The following is a 12,804-nucleotide window of genomic DNA, read 5'->3' on the forward strand; positions in this document are numbered from 1 at the left end:
CTGAGTTGAAATCTGACCTCAGACACTAAATAATCGCCTAGCTGTGTGACCTTGGGCAAGCCACTTAACCCTGCTGCCTTAAATAAATACATTTTTTTGGGGGGTCAAGGCAAAATGGGGTTAAGTGGCTTGCCCAAGGCCACACAGCTAGGTAATTATTAAGTGTTTGAGACTGGATTTGAACCCAGGTACTCCTGACTCCAGGGCTGGTGCTTTATCCAAAATAAATAAAATTTTTAAAAAAGAAAAAAGGAGTTTTGGAATTATTGCAATTCTCACACTTTTTAAAAATAGGAATAATTGATGATCTTGATCTTCTTTCTGTGATTCTCTCATCTTTCTCCCACTCTGCCAAATTCTTTCCTTTTTCCTCCCCTTCCCCTCATAGAAGTTTTTCTCTTGTTTTTCTATACCGCTCTACTTTTCCAGGTGTCATCTTCTATTTTTCCTGTCCTTTGTCTTTAGGTGTTGTTTTCTAACCCTCTTTCTTCTTCCAGGTTTGTCTTAGCTACATATTATGTAAAACTAATGTACTTTTTTGTTTTGTTACATAGATTTATTGAATAAAATTTTAGTTAGCTTGTTTTAAAACTGAAAAGATACCAAAAGGAACATTTCCTTTATTTTTGCAAATGAAAATAAAAAAGAAATCTCATTGGAATGAAATTGAAATTATATTTTGTTTTTGAGTGATTTTTGTTTTCTGTGGTTCAGTAGACTTTTATATAAATTTTGAACCTCCATTACGAAAGTTATGCTTGGTTTCTAGATCAGTCTCATCAGTAATAATAGGTAGTATTTTATGATGATTTAGGTGGTATTTATGGTGATTTATGATGCAAAACGTTGCATCATATTATTTCACTTGTTTCTCACTGGAATAAGTATTATTATTCCCATTTTATAGAAAAAGAAAACCTAGAGTAACACAACTGCTTAATAATTGTCAGAGGCCAAATTCAGATCTGTTACAACTTTTTCACTTTACCATGCTGCTTCTTGACATGCATATGCCATTGGAGACTTAAAAAAAAAGAGATTGTTATCTGAGATGATTTCATTATATGACCTTTCAGCTCAAATATACTTTGCATGTGAAATGGTAAGAGTGAATTTCTGATTAGGATAAACCACTGTCAACTGAAATTGTAGTTTCAAGCATAGTTTGATTTTCCTTTGCAAGGTCCAAAGTTTTTTGTTCTGTATTTTTCCTAAGCATAATTTCTTATAGTAGATATCATATAACTAGTTTGGATGATCAAAACAAGGCCATTAAGACTTGTTCTTATAGATGTATGCAATAATCTACGGGGAGTAAAAAGACCTTCTAGTCTATTGTCTTTAGTTATGGCTTCAGAATTAATGTCAAAGCTAACATAATAGCAGGAGGATTGGCTGAGTACTTGTCATTTAAGTAATGTTATTTTGACACTACATAATGACCTATCTGTAATAGCACCATTTATTTTTAAAAATTCCTTGTAGGCACTATTGATATGATAGGGCAGCATAGAGATGTCAGTTTTATGACTCTGAAGATCTACTACACATTTTGTAAACGTATTTCAGTTACATTTTGGCAGTAAAGAGAGCAGGAAGATAATGCTTCCATTAAAGTGATCAACTACGCATGTAGAAATTGGGTGGGAAGATGTGTGAAAATGCTTTTAGATGAAACCCATTTTCATGTGTAAATTGCCTCTGTTGCGTATATAACTGTCTCATAATGCCTTTGGGTAATTCAGTGAGTATGCCACTGGAAATAGTGGTTGTACATGCTGATCTCAGAGAAGAAGGTGTATAAATTGCTTTATAATAAGTTTAGCTGTTGACTACTCAGATGTTATTTTATATTAATCTATGTTTTTCTGTATCTTCCCCTTGACCCCCTTTCTTTTAATAGTTGATTAAAATTATAATTAAATCTTACGATTCCATATCTTTTTTGAAAATTCCTCATTCTTAAAAATGTAATTATGAATAAAAATAACTCTTTTTTCTCCTGCCACATGGGACAATGGGCCTTCATATTTCAGAATGTTAATATTTTAGTAGTTGGGGTGATGAAAACTGAACAGTGAAAGAGATATAATTATTTTTCTCATATTTGTGTCTTAATCGTATCCAAATACTTTTTAAATTATATCTGTTGTAAACCATACACTGTATTTGGTAGATCCCTTTTACTTGTAGAAATGCTACTAGGAAAATATCATAGCCTAATTTTATGCTTTTTTCTTTGCTGTTTTGTTCTTCCGTTGTTAACTTGACTCAAGTGCTTCTGTTTCTTAGAAATAAATGAAATTGTATTTCTTTGCTTTTTCTGTCAGTTCTGATCATCTTTGCTTTCCTTATCTATCTCTTTCATCTGCTTTATACAGATTTCCTCTTCTGATGTTCTTCAGCCTTTGGTATCCTCTCCTCTGCAAGCTGCTGCTGAGAAAAACAAAGTGGAGGTATCTAATTTTGTAAAAAGCAGATTGCATTTTAGAACACCTACTTGTATGTTCCCCTCCTCACCTTTTTGCCATAATTTGAGTAGGCTAAAACAAATTTGTTTTTCTAAGTTCCCCAAATTGAAAGTGCATCATATTTTTTTTTTCTAGATTAACTCTACAAAGTTTTAATCCATACCTTTTAAAAAAAAAGTGTTGTTTTATATGCTTATCTCTTAGGTTTGTTTTTTAGGTATTTCCATATATTGAAGTTAGATATTTTGAAATAACTATTCAGGTTGTCCTAGGATACATATTAGTATGTAGATTTTGTTGAATAGGAATTGCTTCATTGTATTTATATCCTCAGTGCATAGAAAGTACTTAATACATACTTGTTGAATGATATATAGAATTCAAAAAATAACCTTTGAACATCTTCAGCATCTCTATTCTTTCTAGACCCATATGAAAAAAATCAACCACATAATTTTTGAAGAATCTGTGGGTCCAAAGTAGAGAAAAGAGAGAAGCTATGAGGGAGGAAAAAAATGTGAGAGAACTATTCTTAGTTGCATACTCCTAACAAGAATATACCTTGACCAAGTACTTTATCCCTTCTTTTGTTTATTTATTCAAGAAATATTTTCTCCACACTGCTTGAATTTTCCTTTTTAATATTATACTTTCTGAATGTGGTATTTCAACACAGTCTTTGTTTTGTAGAAGTCAGCTTTATTTGGTGAAAGGTTCCCTTTTCTAGACATTCTTAGTTCTCATGTCCTTCTCCTTCCCTCCCATCACCCTTATTTCCATCTCTCCTTCCCTTCCTCCACTCTCTCAGTTCCTCTTTTCTCCCTTTCCTATATTTATTTTCAGCAATATTTGTAAGGTCAATTCCATGGATTTTGAGCAAAGCATCACTTAATTTTCTTTTTTTGTTTTTTCCACTGGAGCATTTTATTTGAATATATGTTTTACATTTTTGGAAAAAGAATCCCAGGATTTTTCCTCCTGTGTGTTTTCATCTTGCTTCCTCATGGTCCGTGATGCCAGCTGAGGTTGTAAGCACAATGAACCCAAACTGACGGGATGGTAGCAGATTATTCTGCCACTTTTCCAGATCTTTCATTGAACATCAAATCTGGGACTGATTACGACCACTTGTTTAATCTGCCTGTGAGGTTCACAATAATTTTTTCCTGCTCTTACGATCATAAATGATCTCAAATCCATCAATGAAACCATGCTTCATCATCACAGTTAAGAACCAGACAGTTACTTTAGAGCATGGCCTGATGAGAACCTGGCATTTTCCTTGCTTTTCTGCATTGTTGATGCTTTTGAGAGCATCTGCCAGGACATTCATGTGCACCATGGTGGCAGCACTGCAAGATGGTGGACAGGGGATCTCCTAATTTTCAAAAAGAAAACTATGGGGTTTGCAAATTATAGACCCAGCAAGTTTGTTTTCGAAAAATTCTGTGACCTGGAGAAATTACAGAATATATTCGGGGGGTTTTTGGTTGTTTTTTGGGGGTTTTGAAAGGCGATGGGGTTAAGTGAATTGCCCAAGGTCACACAGCTAGGTATTTATTAAGCGTCTGAGGTTGGACTTGAACTCAGGTCCTTCTGACTCCAGGGCTGGTGCTCTATCTACTGCATCACCTAGCTAACCCCTGTTAAAGAGATAGCACTCAGAAAAAGAAGTGATAATCATAAAAAAGCAGCAAGGCTTTATTAAGGACAGTTAATGTCAGATTAATAGACTTTCTTGACTGTTAAGTGAAGGAACACTGCAGTTACAGTGAACCAAATTTTATCAAAGCATTGGTCAAAGTCTCTTTGGTTTTTTTAGGAGAAAGATAAGATGATATTACAGATCTGTTCACCAATGAATGGGAACCCATCAGAATAGTTTCATGTCAGTTTGTAAAGACCTTGCATTGAAATGTCTCAGGCACCTGTATTTGGCCCCTATGCTAATTAACATATCTGTTAATGACTTGGAGAAATGTGTAGGTGGCCAATTTAGTGAATCTTCAGAAGATATAAAGCTTAGACAAGTCAGGTAAAAATAAGATTAAATCCAGATTCAATATTCTTTCTTCTAGAAGTGTTCTAATCTGGATAAAATTTAATAGAAATAAATATAAATTCTTACCTTTGAGTTTAAAAAAGTCTCCTATACCTGTCACATTGCAGTCATTATGTAAATGTTTATTATTAACAACAACATTATGGGTAGAGAGCCAGCCTTGAAGCCAGGAACACTTTTATTCAAAGTTGCTTCTAATATATTGTTTACATGTGAATATCTATCTATCTATATTTATGTGTGTATATGTATATATGTGTGTGTATGTATTTGTATATATGTATGTATGTATGTATGTATGTATGTATGTATGTATTCCCAAATGAGGGAGTAGGACAAGACAGAAAAAGGATGAACAATAACAAATCATTAACCTCTCAGTGTCTTAGGTCAGTGATGTCAAACTCACAGAAATGAGGCCATTCAGCCCAAAGAACCATGCAGGCAATGCATTGACTGATGAAACTACCCATCATCTATGTACTACTGAATTTTTATTTTGTAAAATATTTACCAATTACATTTTAATCTAGTTCTGGCCCATTTTGCAGGTAAAAAGCTGCATGTTTGATACCTCTTACTCTAGGCAACACTCAAGATTATGAGCCACTGAGAAATTGCCACCAGCAACCATTTTGCTTGTCTGGAGTTTCCTATACCAATGCCATCCCTACTACCAAGACTTGTTTTTGTTTTTACTGTAGGTAATGAGTGGGACTACTGATAAGTGACTCAAAGCAAAGGGAATGTGCTCTTAGCTTGCATTAAGCAGCATTTTGCCTAGGACTGGTGAAGTGTTCTGCTCTCCTGCCCTTGTCGGATCACATATAACTCGATGTATTCATTGCTGCCTCTTCACCAACCTCCCATCTCTCCCATCCACATTTCAGAAAGGACATTAATGATTTGGAGGGCATTAATCAGTGTTTTTTTTCCCTCTTATTCTGCTTTTATTTGGAACATTTGAGCATTTTATTTGAGCATTTATTTGGTATATGTTAGGCCTTGATTAGGGTACCTCAGGTGTGACTTAAATTAGCATAAAGGTATTTGGGCACATGCCAGTCTTGAGAAAGGATCTCTGGGGGGCATGCATGCTATCTCTATCTTGATAAGCAATCTAGCTTAAAAACTAGCTAGATTGCTGCTTCTGTAGTACTCTGTCTCATCTTTGAACCCAGAATCAAGACTCATCCCTTTAGCAATAGTTTGAATAATGTGATAGACTTCTGAGATAATTTGGAAACCTAAGGGCCATTGATAATGTTGTTTCCTGTGGATACATACATACACTGGGGCCATTCAATCAGCTACTACTGAGGAAATTTTGGAATATACTGTGCAGGTTTTATTTACCATTTTGACCATATAATGTGATGATGGTGTATTTTCAAGAGTTCTGTTCTGAAACACAATTTAGATCCATAATTTCATTTCCTCTAATATCAAAACTAGTGAAATTTTTCCTTTGCTTTATTTATATCTCTTTCTTGTTAAATCCATATTTGTTCTATTTGTTCATTTAATTTTCTTTCCTTTGTATAAAAAACAAAACTATTATGTTAATTGATTTTAGGAAGTGGCCTGTTCAACCTAAGGATACTTTAAGGAATTAGAGAAACAGTTTTCCAAATTAAAACATAAATAAGCCTCTCTTTTTTATTCTTTCCTTTTAGTTTTCAGAGGAGATGTGTTTTTTTTGTTTCATGTCATATAGATCTCACCCACTGAGTAGAAAGAAATTCTTTAATAATACTGGTGTCTGTTGCTTTTTGGTTTTAGAGAATCATCTACACATGTGGGATCATTTTTTGTTTAGTCATTTTTCATTTGTGTCCTATAGCTGTGTGGGTCACTCAGCTAGTAAGTATCTGAGACTACATTTGAATTCAGGAAGAGGAGGAATCCTCCTGAGTCTAGAACCAGCATGGTATTTATTTTGCCACCTAGCTATCATGTATAATCATGATAATAGCTTATTTAAGTATCTCTCTGCAATTATAAAATGCTTTCTGGTTAGCAATATCTGCACAATAGTATAGATATTATCACTCATATTTTGCAAATGGGAGAAATTAAGCTCAAAGGTGTTAAGTAACTTGACCAAAGTTTTTATAGCTAGTTTGTGGCCAAATTCAAAGCAAGTTATTTCAACTGCAAAACTGCTGCCCTTTTCACAGTACCTTTGCCTGTTTTTCTTAATTAATTAATAAAATTTATTTGGACATGTGATTCAGAACATAATTCTTAAGTTGTGAAGTATATGTTTTTGTAAAAATAATATTCATAATTTATTTGGATTATAATTTACTGTTGCTTATTAAATTTTTCATCACTTTCATTTTCCTGTGATTTCCCACATCTTCCATTCTCCACTCCCAAAAGGATGACCCCCTCTGGTAATAAAGAAGTAAGGGGAAACAAGCTGAAGCATTGACTATTCTGACAGGTGTCTTATTTTGATAATTTATCATCAAAGTTTCTCTTCCTCTTTTTTTTAGAAAGAAAAGGAGAAAAAAAAGGAAGAGAAAAAGAAAGAGAAAGAGCCAGAAAAGCCTTCAAAACCCATTTCTGCTGAAAAGGTAAGGCACTTTCTTATTTTTAAAAAAAGAGAATAAGGAATTCTTGTGTATTTAGAAATGATAGTCTAAATATATGAGTGTTTATTAAATTTTCAAATGCCTACCCATTGTCTTTTGTCTATAATACTAGGTAGGCATGATGGGCTAGAGATGTGGAGGAAGAAAGATGTATAAGATATTACACCCATTCCAAAGGAGCATACTGTTTTATATGCGATGTTTCACAAAAGAAAGGCAATAGGTGATAAATAATAAAAGAAGTAAAGACAAATTACTATATGAATTTAGGAGGGAGGGAGGGAGGGAGGGAGGGAGAGAGAGAGAGAGAGAGAGAGAGAGAGAGAGAGAGAGAGAGAGAGAGAGAGAGAGAGAGAGAGAATATGAGAGAGAGAATATGAGAGAGCGAACACTTTTTCTTGGGATGATCAGGGAAGGATCCATGGAGATTTGTTTGTTCAACAGATACGTATGGATATGAGAGTGATCTAAGGTTTAAATAAAGGCACTATTTATAGTTTGGTTTGTGTAACTGAAATACACATCATTATATAAGAACTTTATTAAGGAATTGTAAAACAAAGTATATATGAAATCTAAAAATGAAGGACCATTATAATGTGGAAAATCAGTGAAGGCCTCATTGAAGAGGTGACATTTGAACTGAACTTTAAATACTGAAAATGAATAAAGAAGGACCTTCCAAGGTCCATTGAGCTGAAGTATAAGTTGAATCAGTAAGTGGGAGAGTATGGAGCATATTTAAGGGACAGAAGGTAGACAAAGAGTGTAGAGTATATGGAGAGACATAATATGAAGAAAACTAAAAAACATCACATGTGCCTAAATATGGAGTCTCTCTATTGTCTTGCCAAGGAGTTTGAACTTTAGGAATTAAAAGAAAACTTCTGAAGATTTTCAAAGAGTGGGATTAGCATGGCTACATTTATGGATTCAAAAGGCTATTCTGTGACTTGAAGGGCTGAATTAAGAAGGAGGTGCGGAGGAAGCAGGAAGACCTGGTGTTAAAGGTCTCTATCAGTGTGGTGAGAATAAGACTGGAAAACTAAGGCTGGAACTAAGATGTTTTGTATGTGAATTTGATCGGAATTGATTAATCATGAGGTAATGGCACAGAATGCATAAATTAGAGTCCTAAGGTTATCAAGATGGGAGACTGGATGGATGTTGGTGATACATATAAAAATAGTTAATTCAGAAGGAGAAGAGATAAATTTAGTTTTGGATACATAAAAGGTGAGGTGTTAGTGCAGTGTAAGTAGGAATAACTTGAAAATATGACTCTCCACTTCTCAGATGTAAAAGGTCCAGATTGCAAATATATGCTTGGTAGTCATCTGCTTAGTTGAGTCTATCATAATGAATCAAATTCTTAAGGGAAGAAAGCTTAGGTTAAGAGAAGGAAAAATGAAGATAAATCCTTGAGGAATGCCCTCATTAAGGTAGTATACAACTACATGAATCAGTTAACTAGGGAAAAAAAGTGATTATAGAAGTTGGAATATTTGGAATAGTTTGTATTCCCCTTTTGCTTTTCTCCTTTGCCTTCTTCCTTCACTTTCTTCTCCAACCTCAAGTCATCCCAAAACTTGTCCAGCACTGCCACCACAGAAGTTGTACTTCTTGAATGAGGTGGGAGTGAACATCTATTCTCTTCAGTAATATGTAGAATACATCTGCTCTGTACTGTTTCTAAAGGCCTCTAAACTTACCTTCTACCATGCTTTTATGTCCTCTAGTCCCCTAGCACTGGTATCTGACATACTTAGATACCTATGAACCCTGGACCTTGTCATTTACCTTGTTGTAACCTTTGGAGTTTTCAGGTTTGCATCTTTAGGACTTTTCAGGCTCTTTTCCTTCTGCTTTATAGAATGAAATTCGGAACGAAGGCATAGGAATGTAGTTTATACTTAAGGCTGAGACTGGATAAATGGAATAGGAGAACTAGTAAAACTAAAAATAGATGAATATGGTATGATCTTTTGTCAGAATTTAAGCATTAGAACATGAGCAGATTTAATCTGCCTGAGTACAAAATATACTTTGGTGTTTTGAGGAATCTTTGTGCAGTCTCATGCTTTGGTAAGATTCTGTTGTGCTCTCTGTGTGTGTGTGTGTGTGTGTGTGTGTGTGTGTTATATTTTCTGGTTCTGTTTTTCAGGGTGTGAGAGCTAGGGATCAGTGCCTAATTAGATTGAGGGCCTTTGGAAAGTTTCTGAACTGGACCTTTAAAGTCTAGGATTTTAAAAGGTCAAGACGAGAAAAAGAGAGCATTTCAGGTAGAGGGAAGGTTATTGAGGAAAGAACAAAGTATGTTTAGGGAACATTGCTTTGACCAGCCACATCATAAGATATTTGTGAGATGGAAATGCCAGTAGTTAGTCATATATTGTAAACAATTTGAAAGGTAATCTTAGAAATTTATACTGTGATGGACATTTGTAAACTTTTGAAAGTTAAGGTATTTATGAGATGTAGAATTATACTTTAGAATTTATCTGGAGGTCAGTGAATTGGAGAGGGAATAGAACAGAGGCAGGAAAACCATTCCCATCCCCACTCTCACAAAAGAGAATAAGTTATCTTTCTTCATTTACAAAGCTGTTGTAACAATCTATAGATCAATATTATCACTTGAAAGTTTACACAAATTATCTCACTTGATGTTTCCTTTAGCAGAAAGAAGAAAGTCAGGAGGACAGTTTAGAAGGGAAGATGATGAGAATGATTTTAAACCCATTGTTTTTGAGAGATTGTCAGAGTGGAGTTGTCAAATAGGAAGTTGAATTTAAGACTGGAGCTTTTGAAAAAGGTCAGAGCTGAAAATATAGTTTTAGGAAATTATCAGTGTAATGTTCATAGATGAAAATATCATAGTAAATGAGACCACCAAGGAAGAAAGAGCAGAGAAAGTAGATAAGAGGGCAGAGTTCAGATCATGGGAAAGTCCATAGTTAGAAGCAGGAAAAGAAATATGAATTCAACATAGAAGACAGAATGAGAAGTAATAGGTGAACCATCATGGTATATTCTAGGATTGGGGTAAGCAGTGGGAAGAAAGTATATCAAAGAAGATGTAGGTCACTGGGTCTAATTCATCATGGTCAGGGAAAATAAAGAAGAATTTAGTGCTTAGCAAGGCATTACCTAAGACCCTCTAAACTTAACATCTACCATGTTTTTATGTCCCCTAGCACTGGTATCTCACATACTTAGATACTTAGATAGAGAGATCTCAATTGAATAATGGGGACCAAAGCTTGGTTACAAGAACTTAAAGAGAAAAGTAGAGTAGCTAGCATAGACTGTTCTGTCCAGAATTATGTGGTTTAAAAGGATTGAACTAGGGTGGCTAGGTGGCATAGTGGATAAAGCACCAGCCCTGGAGTCAGGAGTACCTGGGTTCAAATCCGGTCTCAGACACTTAATAATTACCTAGCTGTGTGGCCTTGGGCAAGCCACTTAACCCCATTTGCCTAGCAAAAACCTAAAAAAAAACTAATACAACTTAGTCGATGTCTTTAGCTTAGGCAGAAAATCTTGATGTGTGTGTGTGTGTGTGTGTGTGTGTGTGTGTGTGTGTGTGTAGAGAGAGAGAGAGATGGAGAGAGAGAAAGAGAGAGAGAATACAGATAAGCAGCTTTAAAGACGAACCAATCATTTAGGTGAATCTCTAAAAGGATTAATTTGCCTCCTAAATTTTAAAAACCTGGGGTGACTACTTGGTTCATTATTATTGAAAACTTCCCTGCCAAACAAAATAAAAAAAAAATTTAACTTATCATAGATGATAAACCTCAGTTTCTCTCCTCACTTTTTCACCTGCCAACTAACATGCTCAGATATCCTTTAATGTCTCTAGGTTAGCATATTCTAGTTCACTCCTTTTTTTTTTTTTAGGTTTTTGCAAGGCAAATGGGGTTAAGTGGCTTGCCCAAGGCCACACAGCTAGGTAATTATTGTCTGAGACTTGACTTTATCTTGATATGGGCTGTGAGATATTGATAGATGCCTAGTTTCTGCCATTTTATCTTCCAGTTTTCCCAGCAGTTTTTAATCAAAGATTGTGTTCTTATTCTCAAAACTGTAATCTTTTGGTTTATCAAAAAGCAGATTACTGTATCATTTACTGCTGTTTCTTTTGCACCTAATCTATTCCACTGATCCACCACGCTATTTCTTAGCTAGTACCAAACAGTTTTGATGACTGATACTTTATAATATAATTTTAGATTCAGTATGGCTAGACCACCTTCTTTTGCATTTTTTCTATATTAATTCCCTTGATATTTTTGATCTTTTGTTCCTCTATATGATTTTAGTTACTATTTTTTCTATTAAATGAAGTAATTTTTTGGTAGTTTTATTAGTATGGCACTGATTAAGTAATTTAATTTAGGTAGATTTTTTTTTTTTTTTTTTTTTTTTTTTAGGTTTTTGCAAGGCAAATGGGGTTAAGTGGCTTGCCCAAGGCCACACAGCTAGGTAATTATTAAGTGTCTGAGACCGGATTTGAACCCACGTACTCCTGACTCCAGGACTGGTGCTCTATCCACTGCGCCACCTAGCTGCCCCTAGGTAGAATTTTTAGGTAGAATTGTCATTTTTATTAAATTAACTTGCCTACCCATGAACAATTGACATTTGCCCATTTGTTTAATCTGATTTTATTTTTATGAAAAGTATTTTATAGTTGTTTACATATAGTTTCTGAGTTTTCCGTGATAGATAGACTTCCCAGTATTTTGTTGTCTAGTTACTTTATTATTTTTTTAGTAGTTTTTTTTTTTTTTTGCAAGGCAAATGGGGTTAAGTGGCTTGCCTAAGACCACACAGCTAGGTAATTATTAAGTGTCTGAGGCCAGATTTGAACCCAGGTACTCCTGACTTCAGGGCTGGTGCTCTATCCACTGCGCCACCTAGCTGCCCCTGTCTAGTTACTTTAAATGGAATTTCTTCTTCTACCTCTTCCTTCTGTGTTTTGTTGGTAATTTTTAGAGATGCTGATGATTATATGGGTTTACTGTATATCCTGCAACTTTGCTAAAGCTGCTAATTGTTTCAAGTAGTTTTTTAAGATGATATTCTAGGATTCTCTAAGTATACCATCATGTTATTCCCTGATTCTTTTTTTCACAACTTGACTAATATAGAAATATATTTAACATAATTGTACATGTATAACCTATATCAAATCGTTTGCTGTCTTGGATAGTGAGAGAGAATGGAGGGAGAAAAATATGGAACTCAAAATCTTACAAAAATTAATGTTGAAAACCATTTTTGCATGTAACTTGAAAAAAATAAAATACAAAACAAAAAAAAAAAGAAGAAAGAAAAAGAAAACCCCATATGTGGTCTTTGGGCATAGTTCCAGATTGCTCTCTAGAATGACTGGATTAGTTCACAATCCCACCAACTGTGCATTAATGTCCTAATTTTTCTATATCTTATCCAACATTGATTATTTTCCTTTTTTGTCATTTTAACCAGTCTAATGGGTGTGAGTTAGTACTCATAGTTGTTTAATTTGCATTTCCCAAATCAATAATAGTTTGGAGCATTTTCCCCCATGACTATATATAACTTTAATTACTTCATCTCAAAACTGCCTGTTCATATCCTTTGACCATTTATCAATTGGGAAATGACTTGTAATCTTACAAAT

General features: G+C 34.5%; 1 protein-coding gene across 7 annotated transcripts in view; it reads left to right on the plus strand.

Annotated features, from left to right (window-relative positions):
- The window catches only part of SMAP1 (small ArfGAP 1), a 274,830-nt gene that overhangs the window by 155,315 nt on the left and 106,711 nt on the right, over window positions 1-12,804 (plus strand). For 5 of the 7 annotated variants that reach the window (XM_074237307.1, XM_074237313.1, XM_074237310.1 and 2 more), the window contains 2 exons: window positions 2,382-2,456; window positions 7,035-7,115. The exons of 1 other annotated variant lie outside the window; for it this stretch is intronic. In XM_074237307.1, the coding sequence (XP_074093408.1) occupies window positions 2,382-2,456; window positions 7,035-7,115 (156 nt within the window). The remainder of the gene's footprint in view (window positions 1-2,381; window positions 2,457-7,034; window positions 7,116-12,804) is intronic. One more of the 7 variants, XM_074237308.1, reaches the window with a different exon arrangement.

Source organism: Macrotis lagotis, chromosome 5 (assembly GCF_037893015.1).
Source record: "Macrotis lagotis isolate mMagLag1 chromosome 5, bilby.v1.9.chrom.fasta, whole genome shotgun sequence".
Classification (NCBI taxonomy): domain Eukaryota; kingdom Metazoa; phylum Chordata; class Mammalia; order Peramelemorphia; family Peramelidae; genus Macrotis; species Macrotis lagotis.